Raw genomic sequence first — 21,786 nt, 5'->3', positions numbered from 1 at the left:
ACTGACCTAGGGAGACCTGGTCCAATGATACACTGACCTGGAGAGACCTGGTACAATGATACACTGACCTGGAGAGACCTGGTACAATGATACACTGACCTAGGGAGACCTGGTCCAATGATACACTGACCTGGAGAGACCTGGTACAATGATACACTGACCTAGGGAGACCTGGTCCAATGATACACTGACCTGGAGAGACCTGGTCCAATGATACACTGACCTAGGGAGACCTGGTCCAATGATACACTGACCTGGAGAGACCTGGTACAATGATACACTGACCTGGAGAGACCTGGTACAATGACACACTGACCTAGGGAGACCTGGTACAATGATACACTGACCTGGAGAGACCTGGTCCAATGATACACTGACCTGGAGAGACCTGGTCCAATGATACACTGACCTGGAGAGACCTGGTACAATGATACACTGACCTGGAGAGACCTGGTACAATGACACACTGACCTAGGGAGACCTGGTCCAATGATACACTGACCTGGAGAGACCTGGTACAATGATACACTGACCTAGGGAGACCTGGTCCAATGATACACTGACCTGGAGAGACCTGGTCCAATGATACACTGACCTAGGGAGACCTGGTCCAATGATACACTGACCTGGAGAGACCTGGTACAATGATACACTGACCTAGGGAGACCTGGTACAATGACACACTGACCTGGAGAGACCTGGTACAATGATACACTGACCTGGAGAGACCTGGTACAATGATACACTGACCTGGAGAGACCTGGTACAATGATACACTGACCTGGAGAGACCTGGTACAATGATACACTGAACTGCAGGACCTGGAACAAGGACACTAGGAGACCTGGTCCAAGACATGCTGACATTGGGAGTCCTGGAACAACAACATACTGACATAGAGAAACCTGGGGAAATTACACACTGACAATGGAGGGTTCAAGAACAATGGAACACTGCTACTTAAACTTCTAGAACAGTAGACCTCTGTCCCTAGAACCATCTGAACATGATACATGAGCAATGACACACTGACTTGTGATCACATTAGCATATCGACCTCGAAAGTTCCAGAAAAATAGCATCCTACTCTTATGACACGTGTTCTAGATCAATAGAACATAGACATTTAGCATCCTAGAAGAACAACGCTCGGCTTTATGGAGCATGAATAGAACATTAGGATTTGATAAGACATGGTCCATTATTGTATCCACGCCTGGGCACATTGGAGGATCCTGGATGTTCCATCTTCCAATTAAAAAAACTTCACCACCATTTTATATAATCACCTCGTAATATCCATTATCTTTTTTGTTGTTTTTGGCTTTTTGTTGTTGTTTTTGTTATAAAAGATAAAAATATATATTTTTTAATTTTGTCAGAGTTTTTGTGATTTATTGTATTTATTTTTTGGTAACAACCCGCGTTACTATTGCGATTTTAATTTTGTAGACGAAAAAAAAGTTCTCTATTGGGATGGAGGTGAGTAGCATCCTCTTCCCCAGACATGACCCCTGATCTGTTCCATCATGGTTATACTTCATCCTGTGGTTATAATGTTAATATGGGATCCATGGAAGGAAACTCATTCTGTATGTCGTCTACGTATCTGCCGTTGAACGTTTATTACACGTGGGTGACATGTCTTATGGTCTTCAGACGATAGTCAGTCCATTTCTGAGGAGGAGGTTCCTGCGTGCAAAATAAAAATAAAAAGTTTAAGAAAGTCTACTGTGGTGGTCTCCAAACTGTGGACATCCAGCTGTTGCAAAACTACAACTCCAAGCATGCCCCAATTCCTACACTAACTGACTATGGCCAGCAATATTGGACGCTATGGGGAGCTGTTTTTTGGTCACTGGGTTACTCAACTTGGATTCCTCTGTTTTCTCCTCCCCTGTCCCCATGTTTCTCATAATTGTGTATAATAAACCTAAAGCCATGACCTATGGGTCTGCATAAAATTGTGCATAAGGGAAAAAGCAATAGTATATAAATGAAAGCCCAAACTCTCTGAACAGACCATCTAACCTCCTCCTATTAGGATTCTTCACCCATTCTAATAGAAGACACATTCTAGAACAAGGCAGCTCTGGTTCTGTGATATTATAGATGCTGCCCTCCCTGAGGGACAAGGAGCAGAATATTCTTTTGGTTTTCATGCAATACGTGAGTCTGCAGCGGGAATTCATCTCCTAGGATTTGGAAGCTGTCGCTGTTTATTTTGGAGCTCAGGATGGCAAGAGGAGATCTCCCAGAATGTGCAGAATTATTTTTACATCTTTTTGGCATATAATGCCATTGTTCTGTTCATGGAGCTCTTCCTAAACCGATTGCAGTCAGGCAGATGAGAATAGCAGCAGGAAGAGAACATTAGGGAACGGAAGAAGTCAATAGATGTTACATAAGGGTGGCATTACATAGCAAAGGTTTTATGAGCAGTCACAGAATTATCTATCTATCTGTCCATCTATCTATCGATCTATCTATCTCATATCTATCTATCTCATATCTATTTCATATTTATCTATCTATCTCATATCTATCTATCGATCTATCTATCGATCTATCTATCTCATATCTATCTATCGATCTATCTATCTCATATCTATCTATCTCCTATCTATCTCATATCTATCTATCTCATATCTATCTATCTATCTATCTCATATCTATCTATCTCATATCTATCTATCTATCTATCTCATATCTATCTATCTCATATCTATCTATCTCATATCTATCTATCTCATATCTATCTATCTATCTATCTATCTCATATCTATATATCTATCTATCTATCTCATATCTATCTATCTCATATCTATCTATCTATCTCATATCTATCTATCTCATATCTATCTATCTATCTCAATTCTATCTATGATCTATCTATCTCATATAGTGTTGCTCGCGAATATTCGCAATGCGAATTTTATTCGCGAATATAGCACTATTTATTCGTAATTACGAATATTCTTTTTTTTTTTTTTTTTTTTCACAGTACACATCACAGTGATCATCCCTCTCTGGTTCCAGCTTGTGTGGTATAAAGAAGGCTCTCATACTACTGTGTGAGACTGGCGCGCAAATTTTCGCATATGCTAATTATGGTTTATGTAAATTTTCGCATATGCTAATTTTCGCATACGCGAAGTTTCGCATATTCGAAAATAAAACGAGAATATTACGAATATGCGAATTTATCGAATATATGACGAATATTCGTCCATATATTCGCGAAATATCACGAATTCGAATATGGCCTATGCCGCTCAACACTAATCTCATATATATTTCACATCTATCTCATATCTATCTATCTATCTATCTATAATCTATCTATCTCATATCTATCTCCTATCTATCTATCTATCTATCTATCTCATATCTATCTATCTATCTCATATCTATCTATCTATCTATCTATCTCATATCTATCTATCTCCTATCTATCTATCTATCTATCTATCTCATATCTATCTATCTCATATCTATCTCATATCAATCTATCTATCTCATATCTATCTATCTATCTATCTATCTCATATCTATCTATCTCCTATCTATCTATCTATCTCATATCTATCTATCTCATATCTATCTCATATCTATCTATCTATCTCATATCTATCTATCTCATATCTATCTATCTATCTCATATCTATCTCCTATCTATCTATCTATCTCATATCTATCTATCTATCTCATATCTATCTCCTATCTATCTATCTCATATCTATATATCTCATATCTATCTATCTATCTATCTATCTCATATCTATCTATCTCATATCTATCTATCTATCTATCTCATATCTATATATCTCATATCTATCTATCTATCTATCTCATATCTATCTATCTCATATCTATCTATCTCATATCTATCTATCTATCTCATATCTATCTATCTCATATCTATCTATCTATCTATCTATCTATCACTTACCCATACATACCCTTCTGAGGACGTTATGTAAGCAATGAAACATGTATAGGGGGGGGGGGGGGGGCAAGTGTATATTGTTTTTAACAATTTGCTGTTATTGTGCCTAGTGAGTTAGAACAGTGCGGGCTCTTATGATAATGATACTTACTGGGTAATCCCAGCGGACATTGTTTGATCAGGGAGTACATGCCATAAGAATCTAATAAAGTAGAATTTTTTTAGGGGTGGGGATTCATATTATTTTTTTTTTATTTTATTTTTTTTAACCCGGGCTTCGGCCTGTGGGTCTGGTTGTGATAACAACCCTGGATATAAGATGAGATACAGTTGTGATACATGGAGGTATACAGGTTCCGTATGGCAGCACATTTGCGCACAGATGTTGTAGCTGGTCCTGTAGACCCTGTTCACTTCTAGGTTGCTGAAGCTGATGCTATAAATACTCAATTGGAGATAAATCTGGTGGGCGGGCAGGACAAGAAGGTGTCACAATCTGGTAGAGACAACCTAACTTTGTCACTAACAACGACATAATCTATCAATACTGATGAGTGCATGGAAGAGGCATGTCAAGCAGTCACTGATCTCTCACTAAGATGTACACTACCCAAAAGTAGCCTCTGAGGCTACAGTTATGCCCTTTTGTGATGAGACCCAGGGTCTTTACATATCTGCTTGAGACATAACTGTTTACTGAATTTTTTTTTGAGAATCCAACATCTCTATCTGGGAGAATTATTTGTTATGTCAACGTATTGACTCTTCTGAACCTATATGATAGAACTATCTGAGTGTCCGTCTGGTTTTAGGATTTAACAAATGCAGTAAATGCAGCCTTACCTTTAAACTAAAATCTGTTGAGGTAGATCTATTATCATAGTAAGCTGAGTTGCTCCCATTAATGGAGCCAAAACCTGTGGAATATACAAATGGGCACCTGTTATTTCGTTAAATCGGGGGTAGAAATATTTAGAATCATAATAAAAAGACTCAAGACTAACAAATGATTAAGGTTACAGAGTGTTAAAGGGGTACTCCGCTGCTCAGCATTTGGAACAAACTGTTCCAAACACTGGAGCCAGTGACGGGAGCTTGTGACATCATAGCCCCGCCCCCTCATGATGTCACACCCTGCCCCCTCAATGCAAGTCTATCGGAGGGGGCGTGACGGCTGTCACGCCCCCTCCCATAGACTTGCATTTAGGGTGGCGGGGCTATGACGTCACGAGCTCCCGGCGCCGGCTCCAGCTTTCGGAACAGTTTGTTCCAAACGCTGAACAGCAGAGTACTCCTTTAAAGGGGTACTCCGGTGGAAAACATTTATTTATTTATTTTTTTTAATCAACTGGTGCCATAAAGTTAAATAGATTTGTAAATTACTTCTATTAAAAAATCTTTATCCTTCCAGTAATTATTAGCTGCTGAATACTACAGAGGAAATTCCGTTCTTTTGGGAACACAGAGCTCTCTGCTGACATCACGAGCACAGTGCTCTCTGCTGACATCTCTGTCCATTTTAAGAACTGACCAGAGTAGGAGAAAATCCCCATAGCAAACATATGCTGCTTATGACAGTTCCTAAAATGGACAGAGATGTCAGCAGAGAGCACTGTGCTCGTGATGTCAGCAGAGAGCTCTGTGTTCCAAAAAGAACAGAATTTCCTCTGTAGTATTCAGTAGCTGATAAGTACTGGAAGGATTAAGATTTTTTAATAAAAGTAATTTACAAATCTGTTTAACTTTCTGGCACCAGTTGATAAAAAATAAATAAAAATAATAATAATAATAATAATGTTTTCCACCGGAGTACCCCTTTAACCCCAATTTAGTTGTAGGACTCTAGAACGCAGCCCAGTGACAATGCAAGTCTATGGCTTTGGGTGACTGGTTACAGTTTATGGGCAAGGGCCCATAAACCCCCATAAACATTGGGAGAACCTTCAAAGTCCAGACAGATGTTGTCCATGATCAGATTACAATCCAGAACCCCCGAAAGTAGTGCTCACTAGAGGGCAGCATAACGCCTGGTGTAGTGTTGTCTCCAAAATCGGCTTTACTTACTTTGCTGTACTGGCACAGGTTCGGGTGTATATGCAAAGTTATGTTCTCCAAGATTGTCTCTGTCAATGGTCTCTGTCAGATTACTGTCATTTTTCTCGGTGGCTTTCCTAGTTTAACAAAAAAATATATTACTATATATATTACTTGGTGGTTCTCCACTACTATAAAACCACCAACCAGATGCCGACAATGGATCCTACATTTCCTATATACAGCTTCACTAGAACATTCCATATAAAGTTGAGAAAAAATGTGAAATAACTTGGAATTCTGCATTGATCACTAATAAAATGTGACCTAATTGTTCTCTAAGCCAAATTTATAATCAAACACAATGCTACTAAACCAGGGGCGTAGCTAGAAACCACAGGGCCCCGGTGCAAAAATGTTCCCAGGGCCCCCCCATCACCTGACGACCCGCTTCCCCAATCCCGGGCGACCCCTTACTCAAAGATATCAGTGACTACAGCAGAAGAATACACAACTATATAAGTGACTAACAGGCAGGGCCGGACAGACAAAACATAGGCCCAGGCATTTAAGAATAAGCAGTCCATTTTTCTAGTGGGGGTCCAACTGCTGGGACCCCCATCTATCACCTTGGTTCCAGTTGCTCTCCAGCTGTTGTAAAGCTATAACTCCCATCATGTCTGGAGAGCCTCAGGCATTATAGGAGTTGTAGCTTTGCAATAGCTGGAGAGCCACAGATTAGGCTACATCGTCACCCATCATCACTGCAGAACTAACACGTGACTCCAGCTCTGATGGGACAGTCAGGAGAAAACAATGATATCAGTGACCTGAGTGACGTCTTCTCTGTTGTCTTTTCTTTTCTTCTCCATCCGGTCCAGACGTCAGGACTTCCTCCAGCTCCATCTTCTCTGCAGAGTCTGACACCCGGACATCATTAACTCCTCACTTTGTCAGTAGATCCTCATCCTCTGTATGAAGATATGAATCATTATTATTCTGCTAAATACTGTACCCCTTGAATATAATACTGCCACCTACTGTACCCCCTGAATATAATACTGCCACCCACTGCACCCCCTGAATATAATACTGCCATCTACTGTACCCCCTGAATATAATACTACCACACACTGTTCCCCTGAATATAATACTGCCACCTACTGTACCCCCTGAATATAATATTGCCACATACTGTTCCCCTGAATATAATACTGCCACACACTGTATCCCCTGAATATAATACTGCCACACACTGTTCCCCTGAATATAATACTGCTATCTACTGTACCCCTGAATATAATACTGCCACACACTGTTCGCCTGAATATAATATTGCCACACACTGTATCCCCTGAATATAAAACTACCATACACTGTACCTCCTGCATATATTATTCTGCCACCTCCTGTTCCCCCTGAATAAAATATTGCCACCTACTGTGACCCCTGAATATAATCCTGCCACCTACTGTGCTCTCTGAATACAATCCTGTCACATACCGTTCCCTTTGAATACAATCCTGCCACACAATGTACCCCTGAATATAATCCTGCCACACAATGTACCCCTGAATATAATCCTGCCACACAATGTACCCCTGAATATAATCCTGCCACACAATGTACTCTCTGAATATAATACTACCACACACCGTACCCTCTTAATATAACATTGTCACACGGTGCCCATGAACGTAATACTGCCACCCACTGAACCCATGAATATAATACTTCCGCACACTGTGCCCCTGAATATAAACCCTCAAAAATAACCATATTATACGCTGTACCATATAACCCTGCCACACACTACCTTCCAAATATAATAATCCCTCTATAATAATAATACTAATACTGTTACTTACTGTTTCTTCTCAGTTTAGCTGAATCACACCTGTCCTCCTCCAGACCCCTCTGTCCTCCTCCAGACCCCTCTGTCCTCCTCCAGACTCCTCTGTCCTCCTCCAGACCCCTCTGTCCTCCTCCAGACCCCTCTGTCCTCCTCCAGACCTCTCTGTCCTCCTCCAGACCCCTCTGTCCTCCTCCAGACCCCTCTGTCCTCCTCCAGACCCCTCTGTCCTCCTCCAGACCCCTCTGTCCTCCTCCAGACCCCTCTGTCCTCCTCCAGACCCCTCTGTCCTCCTCCAGACCCCTCTGTCCTCCTCCAGACCTCTCTGTCCTCCTCCAGACCCCTCTGTCCTCCTCCAGACCCCTCTGTCCTCCTCCAGACCCCTCTGTCCTCCTCCAGACCCCTCTGTCCTTCTCCTAGCTCCTCTGTTCCAACCCCCCTTTCCTCCCAGACCCATAAGTCCTCCTACATGCTCCTCTTCCCCCCTCCCTAGACCATCCGCCACCCCCAACACACACACACGCATAATACATACATAACAACCTAAAAAAAAAAAAGAGTCCAAAAAATGGCTCAATTAAGGACCGAAAAAATTAATAATATACAGTCAATGTAAATACATGAATAAAAATTCATCTCAAAGTTACAACATATATTACAACATATATTAAATAAAAAGTATGTAAAAAATATATGATATATATATGAAATAATCAATATATACCATATTTTTCGTCCTATAGGACGCACCGGCGTATAAGACGCACCCAATTTATAGGTGCAAAATCTAAAAAAATTCTAAAAAACTCCCAGCATGCCCGGACAGCCAACGGCAGATTGAAGACCACTGCATAGGAGGTAATACTCACGTGTCCCCGCCGCTCCGGACCCGTCACCACTGCCCTGGATGTCGCTCCATCGCTGTCGCCGCGTCCCCGTTGCTCCGGAACATCTCTGCTGCCGGCCGGGTATCCTCGCCCTCCGTCGCTGCCATCACGTCGTTACGCACGCCGACGCACGTACGCGACGACGTTATGACGAGGAAGGAGAGCGCCGGCCATACAGGGGATCCCTGAACGGAGAAGACACCGAGGAGGCAGGTAAGGTCCCTCCCGGTGTCCTGTAAGCACTAACCCGGCTATTCAGTCGGGCTGTTCGGGACCGCCGCAATTTTCCCGACAGCCCGACTGAACAGCCGGGTTAGTGTCACTTTCCCTTCAGACGCGGCGGTCAGCTTTGATCGCCGTGTCTGAAGGGTTAATACAGGGCATCACCGCGATCGGTGATGTCCTGTATTAGCCGCGGGTCCCGGCCGTTGATGGCCGCAGGGACCGCCGCAATAGGGGTGTATTCGCCGTATAAGACGCACCAACTCCCCCCCCCCCCCAGTTTTGGGAAAGAAAAAGTGCGTCTTATACGGCGAAAAATACGGTATATATATATGTAAAGCTACCTAAGTATAAATAATCCAGTAGATATTAGTAAAAAAGGACACAACACAATTAATGTATATATATATATATATATATATTGATTGATTCTTTCATATATATATAAATATATATATATATATATATATATATATATATATATATAAAGATATTATATATCATACATTTTTACATACACATTTTTTATTGGTTCATATACCGGTATATATACATTTTTATATTCTACCTATACGGACTCCACCCCCTCCCTTTGTTCATCCTGCTTTTTATTTAATATATGTTGTAACTTTGAGATGAGTTTTTATTAATGTATTTAAATTTTTTTCGTCCTATATGCATATTTTTTATTCATGTCTTTGTATTAAATAAAATTATATATATTTTTACATACTGATTATTTGTACCTCATTTTCATTGGGGCTCAAGGCCTTTGTGGCATACTGTAGGTTAATAATACATACATATACACGCACATCATACACACACATACATTATACATAAACACATACACCTGCCGCTTCCAGATCTCCCAGCATAATACATCTCCACACATCATACATACATCTTGCTTACACACATCTATCATTCATACACACACCATTCATACACACACATCATTCGTACATCATACATACAGTACATACACACACATCATTCGTACATCATACATACAGTATAAACACACACATCATTCATACATCATATATACAGTACATACACACATCATTCATACATCATACATACAGTATATACACACACATCATTCATACACCATACATACAGTACATACACACATCATACATACACCATACATACAGTACATACACACACCATTCATACACACACATCATTCGTACATCATACATACAGTATATACACACACATCATTCATACATCATATATACAGTACATACACACATCATTCATACACACACATCATTCGTACATCATACATACAGTATATACACCAACATCATTCATACATCATATATACAGTACATACACACATCATTCATACATCATACATACAGTATATACACACACATCATTCATACACCATACATACAGTACATACACACATCATACATACACACATCATACATACACCATACATACAGTACATACACACACATCATACATACATCATACATTCGTGCAAGCAGCGCTAAATGCCAGTGTAATGAAGAAAACTGTGCCCTGTAGTGGAATGTGACCCTCTGCACAGGGACACAGTTTTCTGCTTTGCAGAGCGCTCCCTCTCATTACATTCCCACTACCCTCCCTCAACTGTGTCCCTATACGGAGGGTCACATTCCGCTTCAGGGCACATGGCTGGTGGCCCGAGTCTCAAGAGGGACGTTGCATATGTGACGTACCTCCGCAGACCCGCACAGGACGACAGTGACGTCACTCTTCAGGGCGCCGCCGGAGAGAAGAGAAGCGCAGGTCAGGTAAGTTTGTCTATGTGTATGTGTGGGTGTCTGTGCATGTGTGGTTGTCTGTCTGTGTGTGTGTGTGAGTCGGTGGGGCGAGGGGGTAATGGGGGAACGACAATGCTACCGAATTTGGGGAACCTGCTACTACCTAATGTGGGGAAACTGCTTCTTCCTAATGTGGGGCTATACTGCACCTAATGTGGGGAGCTATACTGCCAACCTAATGTGGGGGAGCTATACTGCACCTAATGTGGGGAACTATACTGCACCTAATGTTGGGAACCTGCTTCTTCCTAATGTGGGGCTATACTGCACCTAATGTGGGGAGCTATACTGCCAACCTAATGTGGGGGAGCTATACTGCACCTAATGTGGGGAACTATACTGCACCTAATGTTGGGAACTATACTGCACCTAATGTGGAGAACTATACTGCACCTAATGTGGGGAGCTATACTGCACCTAATGTGGAGAACTATACTGCACCTAATGTGGAGAACTATACTGCACCTAATGTGGGGAACTATACTGCACCTAATGTGGGGAACTATACTGCACCTAATGTGGGGAACTATACTGCACCTAATGTGGGGAACTATACTGCATCTAATGTGGGGAGCTATACTGCACCTGATGTGGGGAACTATACTGCACCTAATGTGGGGAACTATACTGCACCTAATGTGGGGGAACATTATACTGCACCTAATGTGGGGGAACATTATACTGCACCTAATGTGGGGTAGCTATACTGCACCTAATGTGGGGAGCTATACTGCACCTAATGGGGGGAACTATACTGCACCTAATGTGGGGAAATATACTGCACCTAATGTGGGGGAACTATACTGCACCTAATGTGGGGAACTATACTGCACCTAATGTGGGGGAACATTATACTGCACCTAATGTGGGGAACATTATACTGCACCTAATGTGGGGTAGCTATACTGCACCTAATGTGGGGAGCTATACTGCACCTAATGGGGGGAACTATACTGCACCTAATGTGGGGAAATATACTGCACCTAATGTGGGGAACTGTACTGCACCTGATGTGGGGAACTATACTGCCAACCTAATGTGGGGGAGCTATACTGCACCTAATGTGGGGAGCTATACAGCACCTAATGTGGGGAACTATACTGCACCTAATGTGGGAACTATACTGCACCTAATGTGGGGGAACATTATACTGCACCTAATGTGGGGGACTATACTGCACCTAATGTGGGGGACTATACTGCACCTAATGTGGGGGATTATACTGCACCTATTGTGGGGGGACTGTTCTGCACCTAATGTGGGGGAACTGTACTGCACCTAATGTGGAGGAACTATACTGCACCTAATGTGGAGGACTATATTGCACCTAATGTGGGGAACTATACTGCATCTAATGTGGGGGAACTATACTGCACCTAATGTGGGGGAACTATACTGCACCTAATGTGGGGAACTATACTGCACCTAATGTGGGGGAACTATACTGCACCTAATGTGGGGAACTATACTGCACCTAATGTGGGGGAACTATACTGCATCTGATTAAGGGAGGCATGGGACTGATTAAGGGGGCAGGGGAATGATTAAATATATAAAAAAAATATTTGTTACAATGATTTTTTTCCTCTTTGTGTATGTTTATGGGGTAATAGGGGGGGGGGGGGGGCGCCACAAGGTTAGCTCGCACAGGGCGCCTGAACTCCTAAGGCCGGCCCTGTACACACATCATACATACACCATACATACAGTACATGCACACATCATACATACACCATACATACAGTACATACACACACATCATACATACACCATACATACAGTACATACACAAACATCATACATACACCATACATACAGTACATACATACATCATACATACACCATACATACAGTACATACACACACATCATACATACACCATACATACAGTACATACATACATCATACATACACCATACATACAGTACATACACACATCATACATACACCATACATACAGAACATGAACACACATCATACATACACCATACATACAGTACATGAACACACATCATACATACACCATACATACAGTACATGAACACACATCATACATACACCATACATACAGTACATGCACACACATCATACATACACCATACATACAGTACATGCACACACATCATACATACACCATACATACAGTACATACACACACATCATACATACACCATACATACAGTACATGCACACACATCATACATACACCATACATACAGTACATGCACACACATCATACATACACCATACATACAGTACATTCACACATCGTACATACACACATCATACATACACCATACATACAGTACATGCACACACATCGTACATACACCATACTTACAGTACATACACACATCATACATACACCATACATACACACATCATACACACATCATACATATACACTCTGCCTCCGGACCCGAAATCAACACGTACCCCCCAGTCCCCCCTCCCCTCCGGACCTGACATTAACACCGACTCCCACCTCCCCCCCTCTCCGGACCCAAAATTAAGCCCCAGCAACCCGACCACCTGGCCACCCCCGCCGCTCTACCGGACCCCAAATTAAGCCCCCGGACGCTCCTCCAGACCCAAAATTAAATTAACCCCTCCTCACTCACCTGTGGCCGCCATGAAGTTCTGTGAGGAGACCTGCTGGTGATCCGGTCCCTCCTCTGCGCTCACTCGTAGGCCGTTGCTGCAGGCATTAGGAGGGTGTCAGCATACGGTGAGGGGGGTGTACGTCTCGGCAGCATTAGGTGTGCTTAGGGGTTGTGGTAGAAGGGGGAAGGGGGGGGGGGTTGAGGCTAGCGCCGCGCCTGGTACTACCTAACCCACCTAATGTGGGGAGCTATACTGCACATGATGTGGGGAACTATACTGCACCTAATGAGGGGGAACTATACTGCACCTAATGTGGGGAACTATACTGCACCTAATGTGGGGGGAACTATACTGCACCTAATGTGGGGGGACTATACTGCACCTAATGTGGGGGACTATACTGTACCTAATGTGGAGGAACTATACTGCACCTAATGTGGGGAACTATACTGCCAACCTAATGTGGGGGAGCTATACTGCACCTAATGTGGGGAGCTATACTGCACCTAATGTTGGGAACTATACTGCACCTAATGTGGGGAGCTATACTGCACCTAATGTTGGGAACTATACTGCCAACCTAATGTGTGGGAGCTATACTGCACCTAATGTGGGGAGCTATACTGCACCTAATGTTGGGAACTATACTGCACCTAATGTGGGGAGCTATACTGCACCTAATGTGGGGAGCTATACTGCACCTAATGTGGGGAGCTATACTGCACCTAATGTTGGGAACTATACTGCCAACCTAATGTGTGGGAGCTATACTGCACCTAATGTGGGGAGCTATACTGCACCTAATGTTGGGAGCTATACAGCACCTAATGTGGGGAGCTATACTGCACCTAATGTGGGGAGCTATACTGCACCTAATGAGGGGAACTATACTGCACCTAATGTGGGGGAATATTATACTGCACCTAATGTGGGGGAGCTATACTGCACCTGCCACTGCCACAAGCCTCCCCTTCAGGCCCGGGACCTCGGCGGGGGAGGGGAGGGGCGGAGGGTTTGAGGCTAGCGCCGGGCCTGGTCCTGGCAACGCCGCTGCCGCAGCGTCCGTGGCGACAAGCCTCCCCTTCAGGCCCAGGATCTCGGCTTTGCCTGAGGGCCCGAAGTGTGGCAATAGTATAGTATAGTGGCAGGGAGGCCCTGCGGGCCCCCTGTGGTCAGGGGCCCGGTCGAAATGCCGACCTTTGCGACCTCTATAGCTACGCCACTGAAGTAAACCTATAACACCCAGACAATACTACAGCTCATGTCTATTATTGAGCACATAGGGGGAGACTTATCAAAACCAGTGCAAAGGAAAAGTTGCCCAGTTGCCCTTAGCAACCAATCAGATCGCTTCTTTCATTTTGTAGAGGCCTTGTTAAAAATGAAAGAAGCGATCTGATTGGTTGCTATGGGTAACTGGGCAACTTTTCCTCTGGACAGGTTTTGATAAGTCTCCACAATTGAGTAAACATCCACAGTGCAGGGAGGAAAAGACAGTGAGCTATTAGGAATTCCCTGAGTTTCTGAATTGATGACTAATAATTGTCGTCTGATTGTTAGATTAATTACAATTGTGGTGGCCCAGTACAAGAGTTACACCCCTGTACCCTTGCTGTGCCTATATTATCTGATGTAATGTATATTTGATGTTATGTACCTTTAAATGTTGTTACCAAGTCTTGTAACCAAGGAAGGTGCCAAGGATAGGACCCCTCCAGAGTCTCCCCCATATAAACCCTGGGAGGAGCTAGTTAGTTCTATGCATGCTGAGGAACAGTCAAGACCTGAGAGAGTGTCTGGTGTCCTGAGGAGACCCAAGGCCGACCACGCAGCCACGATTCTACCAATCCTGTGCCCCACAGGTGACCGTCAAAGCCTGGTAAGCTACACAAGGGGTGAAGTCAGTCCTAGTCAAGTCAGTCAAGATCAGTCTGCATAAAGTCAGCGTGGGCCTGCAGCAAATTGTCCAAAATCCACTACAAGTCCCAGCGAGCCCTAAAGCCTCTGAAGTCACTGGTCACCTCCTTGTGCCTAACTGAGCTGTAAAGACTATTCCATCTCTCTGACTCAGTAAAGCTACCGTTGTTCCGTAACTTGGCATCGGACTCATTATTTGCCCCGAGCCTAGCCCAGGATCCACGGCCATATCTTCGGGTGGTGTAGAGGTAAAATCAAGCCCTGGCGTCACGAACACAAGGGGTTAATGCCATTTGCCCCTAGGGTAATAACATCTGCCCTCCATCACACCCTCACCACACAATTATAACCAACACATTTTAGATAAGCTGGTGACACACAAACAGTACTGTTTATTTTTATTTAATACAGCTTGTTAAGTAAACATTTACAGTGCAGGGAGGAAGCGTATGAATGTAAAAACCTGTAGATCCCCATTTAGTAGCAATCACGTCCGCCAAACATTTCCTGTAACTGCAAATGATATTTGTACAATTTTGATGGTATGAAGACTACCCGCCTGGAGTAGTTGTGACTAGTGCAGGTAACTCTAAAAAGTTCACTTACTTTTTATTGCAACTGTGACACACATCTTTATCAGAACATTCTATATAACACGGAGCATCACTAGAACATTCCATAGAACACACAAATCACTAGAACATTCCATAGAACACACAGATCACTAGAACATTCCATAGAACACACAGATCACTAGAACATTCCATAGAACACACAGATCACTAGAACATTCCATAGAACACACAGATCACTAGAACATTCCATAGAACACACAGATCACTAGAACATTCCATAGAACACACAGATCACTAGAACATTCCATAGAACACACAGATCACTAGAACATTCCATAGAACACACAGATCACTAGAACATTCCATAGAACACACAGATCACTAGAACATTCCATAGAACACACAAATCACTAGAACTTTCCATAGAACACACAACATCACTAGAACATTTCATATAACAAGCAGGTCACAAGAACATTCCATATAACACACAGGTCACTAGAACATTCCATTTAACACACAGGTCACTAGAACATTCCACAGAACACACAGGTCACTAGAACATTCGATATAACACACAGGTCACTAGAACATTCCATAACACACAGCGACACTAGAACATTCCATGTAATACACAGCGACACTAGAACATTCCATATAACACACAGGTCACTAGAACATTCCATAGAACACACAGGTCACTAGAACATTCCATATAACACACAGCGACACTAGAACATTTCATATAACACACAGGTCACTAGAACATTCCATGTAACACACAGGTCACTAGAACATTTCATATAACACACAGGTCACTAGAACATTCCATAACACGCAGCGACACTAGAACATTCCATATAACACACAGTGACAATAGAACATTCCATATAACACACAGCGACACTAGAACATTCCACAGAACACACAGGTCACTAGAACATTCAATATAACACACAGCGACACTAGAACATTCCATGTAATACACAGCGACACTAGAATATTCTATATAACACACAACATCACTAGAACTTTCCATATAACACACAACGTCACTAGAACATTCCATATAACACACAACGACACTAGAACATTCCATATAACACACAACGACACTAGAACATTCCATATAACACACAGCGACACTAGAACATTCCTTATAACACACAGGTCACTAGAACATTCCATATAACACACAGCGACACTAGAACATTCTACATAACACACAACATCACTAGAACATTCCATATAACGCACAGCGTCACTAGAACATTCCATATAACGCACAACGACACTAGAACATTCCATATAACACACAGGTCACTAGAACATTCCATATAACACACAGCGACACTAGAACATTCCATATGACACACAGCGACACTAGAACATTTCATATAACACACAGCGACACTAGAACATTCCATATAACACACAGGTCACTAGAACATTCCATATAACACACAGCGACACTAGAACATTCCATATAACACACAGCGACACTAGAACATTCCATGTAACACACAGCATCACTAGAACATTCCATATAACACACAGCATCACTAGAACATTCCATGTAACACACAGGTCACTAGCACATTCAATATAACACACAGCGACACTAGAACATTCCATATAAGGCTGGGTTCACACTACGATTTGTAACTACGGTTCCCGTATATGGCTGGGAGGAGGGGGGCGGGGCTTAATCGCAGCGCCCGCACTCAACAGTATTCGGGAACCGTATTTAATGCATGTCTATGAGCCGACCGGAGTGAACCGCAGCCTGCGGTCGGCTGCTTTTTCGGCCGTATGCGGTTTCCCGACCGCAGGCAAAAACGTGGTCGACATGCATTAAATACGGTTCCCGAATACGGCTCAGTGCGGGCGCCTCGTTTAAGCTCCGCCCCCTCCTCCCAGCCGTATACGGGAACCGTAGTTACAAATCGTAGTGTGAACCCAGCCTAACACACAGCGACACTAGAACATTCCATATAACACACAGCGACACTAGAACATTCCATATAACACACAGGTCACTAGAACATTCCATATAACACACAGCGACACTAGAACATTCCATATAACACACAGCGACACTAGAACATTCCATATAACACACAGGTCACTAGAACATTCCATATAACACACAGCGACACTAGAACATTCCATATAACACACAGCGACACTAGAACATTCCATATAACACACAGCGACACTAGAACATTCCATATAACACACAGCGACACTAGAACATTCCATATAACACACAGGTCACTAGAAAATTCCATATAACACACAGCGACACTAGAACATTCCTTATAACACACTGCAACACTAGAACATTCCATATAACACACAGGTCACTAGAACATTCCATATAACACACAGCGACACTAGAACATTCCTTATAACACACTGCAACACTAGAACATTCCATATAACACACAGTGACACTAGAACATTCCATATAACACACAGCGACACTAGAACATTCCTTATAACACACAGCGACACTAGAACATTCCATACAACACACAACACACAGCGACACTAGAACATTCCTTATAACACACCGCAACACTAGAACATTCCATACAACACACAGCGACACTAGAACATTCCATATGTGGTATGGCGGGGTGTGAGGTGCAGGGCAGATGTTGTTACCCTAGGGGCAGATGGTATTAATCCCTTGTGTTTGTGAAGCCAGGGCGTGGTTTATCCTTAACCACCCGAAGGTATACCGCTGGATCCTGGGCTAGGCACGGGGGCCATGAAGATACCAATCCCAAGTTACGGACAACAGTAGCTTTACTGAGAGTAGACAGATGTTACCGTCTATGCAGTACAGCCAGGGCCAAAGGAGGTGACCAGTGACACAGAGGCCTCGCAGAATTTAGTGCAGGCCATGCTGGGTAGACAGAAGACTTGACTGACTTGTGACTGACAGGACGGTGACTTTTTCTTACTTTCACTTGACTTGAGGTCTCCACTACTCTGGACACACACACTAGACGACTGCACTGGACCTCAGCAGAAGAGAGAGAAGCTCCACCCAGGGCTTATATGGGGGAGACTAGCAGGGAGCCCATAGGTCACCTTTGGGGTCAGCTGGTCACTGGTACCTCCTCGGTAACAATCACATGGTACATTTTATTAAAGGCATAACACATTTTTTAAAATACAACAAATATACAAATGGGGAAACAACTACAGGGGGCTCTGGGGACACAGGGAGACACTGCCTGACAGGGCAGGAAAGGTACGGGGAAACACCATCCCGTACTGGGCCACCACATATATAACACACAGCGACATTCCATAGAACACACATCTCCACCCTGACAGCTTTTTATATTGCTTGGAAATGTCTATTTTGTCATAGAAGTGAACCCCAAATTGCCCCGTGCATCATGAATAACATCCCCTAATATTTTATATTGAGTGCATTCTCCTGGTAGGTGACAGCAGTGTGATCTAGCGCTCCCTGCTGGAGGGTGATAGATGACTTACCATGCATCACTCTGATAGCTGCTCTCTGTGAAGAGGAGGAAAGAAAATGTCAGGAGAGCAGTAAAATGTATGGAAATAATAATGTATGCGCGACAGAGAGAGCGGCGCGCTACAAAATACCATGGATAAAAGACAAAGATCACAGGGTAATGATAGACGCCGTGTACACAGCCTGAAGAGAATTAGTCTCTGTGAAGCCCAAAAAGTCATAAATTAGGTGCAACTAAATATTTACACGACGCGTTTCCTTCGTATCTTAGATGTTCGGTATTAAAGCAGCAGCTCCGCAGGATCTATAAAAATCTATTTTTGACTCTTTGATCTGGCACAGTTGCTATTTTGTTATTCTGGGAAAGAAAATCACCGGCATCTCTGCAGCGCGAGAACCCCATCAAACAGCGCCTTATATCGCAACTTCCTGGACCCCCGTGTGCCATAATAACACATATAACCTGAATATGGTCCTCGTGTATAATATAAAGTCATCAAGAGACAATAGAGAGATTCTGAGAAGCAATGCATTGAGCGGTCTAAGGTATGACCACCCATGTCCCCAAACCTAAGACATTTGTATCACAAGTTGTGTATATGTCCCCCTTCATCACTTTTCAAACCAGACCCCCTGAACAAATAGGGAGTCAGATTATACTCTAAAACTAATACAAACCTCACCAGACTTCCTAAACAAATAAAACCTCCAAACCAGACCACCAGAAACAATACAGACCCCAGACTAGACCTCCAAACAGATATAGACCCCAGACTAGACCCCCTACCTGCCAGGGGTAATATCCATCTGGGGGCCTGTCTACCTACTGGGAAGCCCTACCTGATCATCATGTAGGGCTCCCTAGTAGGTAGACAGGCCCTCAAACAGATATCATCCCCATCAGTGGGGAAACTATGCTAACTAATGTGGGCAAACTGCTACCTAATGTGGGCAAACTGCTACCTAATGTGGGGAAACCATACTACCTAATGTGGGGAAACTATGCTACCTAATGTGAGGAAACTATGCTACTTAATGTGGGGAAACTATGCTAACCTAGGTAGACAGGCCCTCAAATAGATATGATCCACATCAGTGGGGAAACTATGCTAACTAATGTGGGTAAACTGCTAACTAATGTGGGGAAACTGCTACCTAATGTGGGGAAACCATACTACCTAATGTGGGGAAACTATGCTACCTAATGTGGGGAATCTATGCTACCTACTGTGGGGAAACTATGCTACCTGATGTGGGAAAACAATGCTACCTGATGTGTGGAAACTATGCTACTTAATGTGGGGAAACTATGCTACCTAATGTGGGGAAACTATGCCTTGTCTACATAGGGGGTATAATTGTTTAAATGAGAGCCCTACCTGCCAGGGATCATATCCATCTGGGGGCCTGTCTACCTACTGGGAAGCCCTACCTGATCATCATGTAGGGCTCCCTAGTAGGTAGACAGGCCCCAAAATAGATATGATCCCCATCAGTGGGGGCTATGCTACCTAATGTGGGGAATCTATGCTACTTAATGTGGGGAAACTATACTACCTAATGTGGGGAAACTATGCTACCTAATGAGGGGAAACTATGCTACCTAATGTGGGGAAACTATACTACCTAATGTGGGGAAACTATGCTACCTAATGAGAGGAAACTATGCTACCTAATGAGGGGAAACTATGCTACCTAATGAGGGGAAACTATGCTACCTAATGTGGGGGAACTATGCTACCTAATGTGGGGAAACTATGCCACCTAATGTGGGGTAACTGCTACCTAATGTGGCTACCTAATATGGGGAACTGCAGCCTACATAATGCTGCATTAATGTGAGTTGCAGTGCAATTTGATGGCATAGTACTTTTTTCTTCTTTTTTATTTTTTATTTATTTGGGCGGGGGAGCATCGTTTCAATCTTGGACCCAGGCAGCAAGCACAATGTCAGGTCACGTGACTGTGTAGCACGGGCTGTTGGAGATCAGCAGGGATGGCGCTCACTTCAGGACACCCCGGCGGACATGAAGAGTGGCGGAGCAGGGGAGGCCTGATGGGACTGTCTGTCACTGTCTCAGAGCATCGATATGGGGGGCCTGAATGAGCAGCGGCATATGGGGGGTCTTAATAAATAATTAACAACTGTTATTGTGTGTGTGTGTGTGGGGGGGGGGTCCTCCTGAGCAACTGATATGGGTGGGGGCCCCCCTGAGCAAGTGACATATGACGTATGGCGGGGGGGGGGGGGGGGGGAGAGAGAATAGATGGATAGATAGATATGAGATAGATAGAAATAGATAAAAATCGGAAGAAAAGCAGCACTCAGTCTTGGAGCAGATGTAGTAGGTGCACGCAGACCCAGACCCTGGTCAGGGGTCCATGAATTTCACAGAAAAAAATCCAGATAAATCCGCA

At 43.3% G+C, this 21,786-nt stretch overlaps 1 protein-coding gene across 1 annotated transcript in view; it reads right to left on the bottom strand.

The window, feature by feature from the left end:
• Positions 1-759: 759 nt before the first annotated feature.
• IGSF5 (immunoglobulin superfamily member 5) overlaps positions 760-21,786 on the bottom strand; it is a 133,111-nt gene continuing 112,084 nt past the window's right edge. Inside the window, exons 6-9 of the mRNA XM_056560906.1 lie at positions 19,380-19,404; positions 6,014-6,120; positions 4,793-4,866; positions 760-1,692 (exon numbers count right to left, since the gene is read on the bottom strand). Coding sequence (XP_056416881.1) covers positions 1,627-1,692; positions 4,793-4,866; positions 6,014-6,120; positions 19,380-19,404 — 272 coding nt within the window. The 3' untranslated portion in view covers positions 760-1,626. The remainder of the gene's footprint in view (positions 1,693-4,792; positions 4,867-6,013; positions 6,121-19,379; positions 19,405-21,786) is intronic.

Source organism: Hyla sarda, chromosome 2 (genome assembly GCF_029499605.1).
Source record: "Hyla sarda isolate aHylSar1 chromosome 2, aHylSar1.hap1, whole genome shotgun sequence".
NCBI classification, from domain to species: Eukaryota; Metazoa; Chordata; class Amphibia; order Anura; family Hylidae; genus Hyla; species Hyla sarda.
The sequence above is the reverse complement of the archived record's forward strand: the minus strand, read 5'-3'. Positions and strand labels throughout refer to the sequence as shown.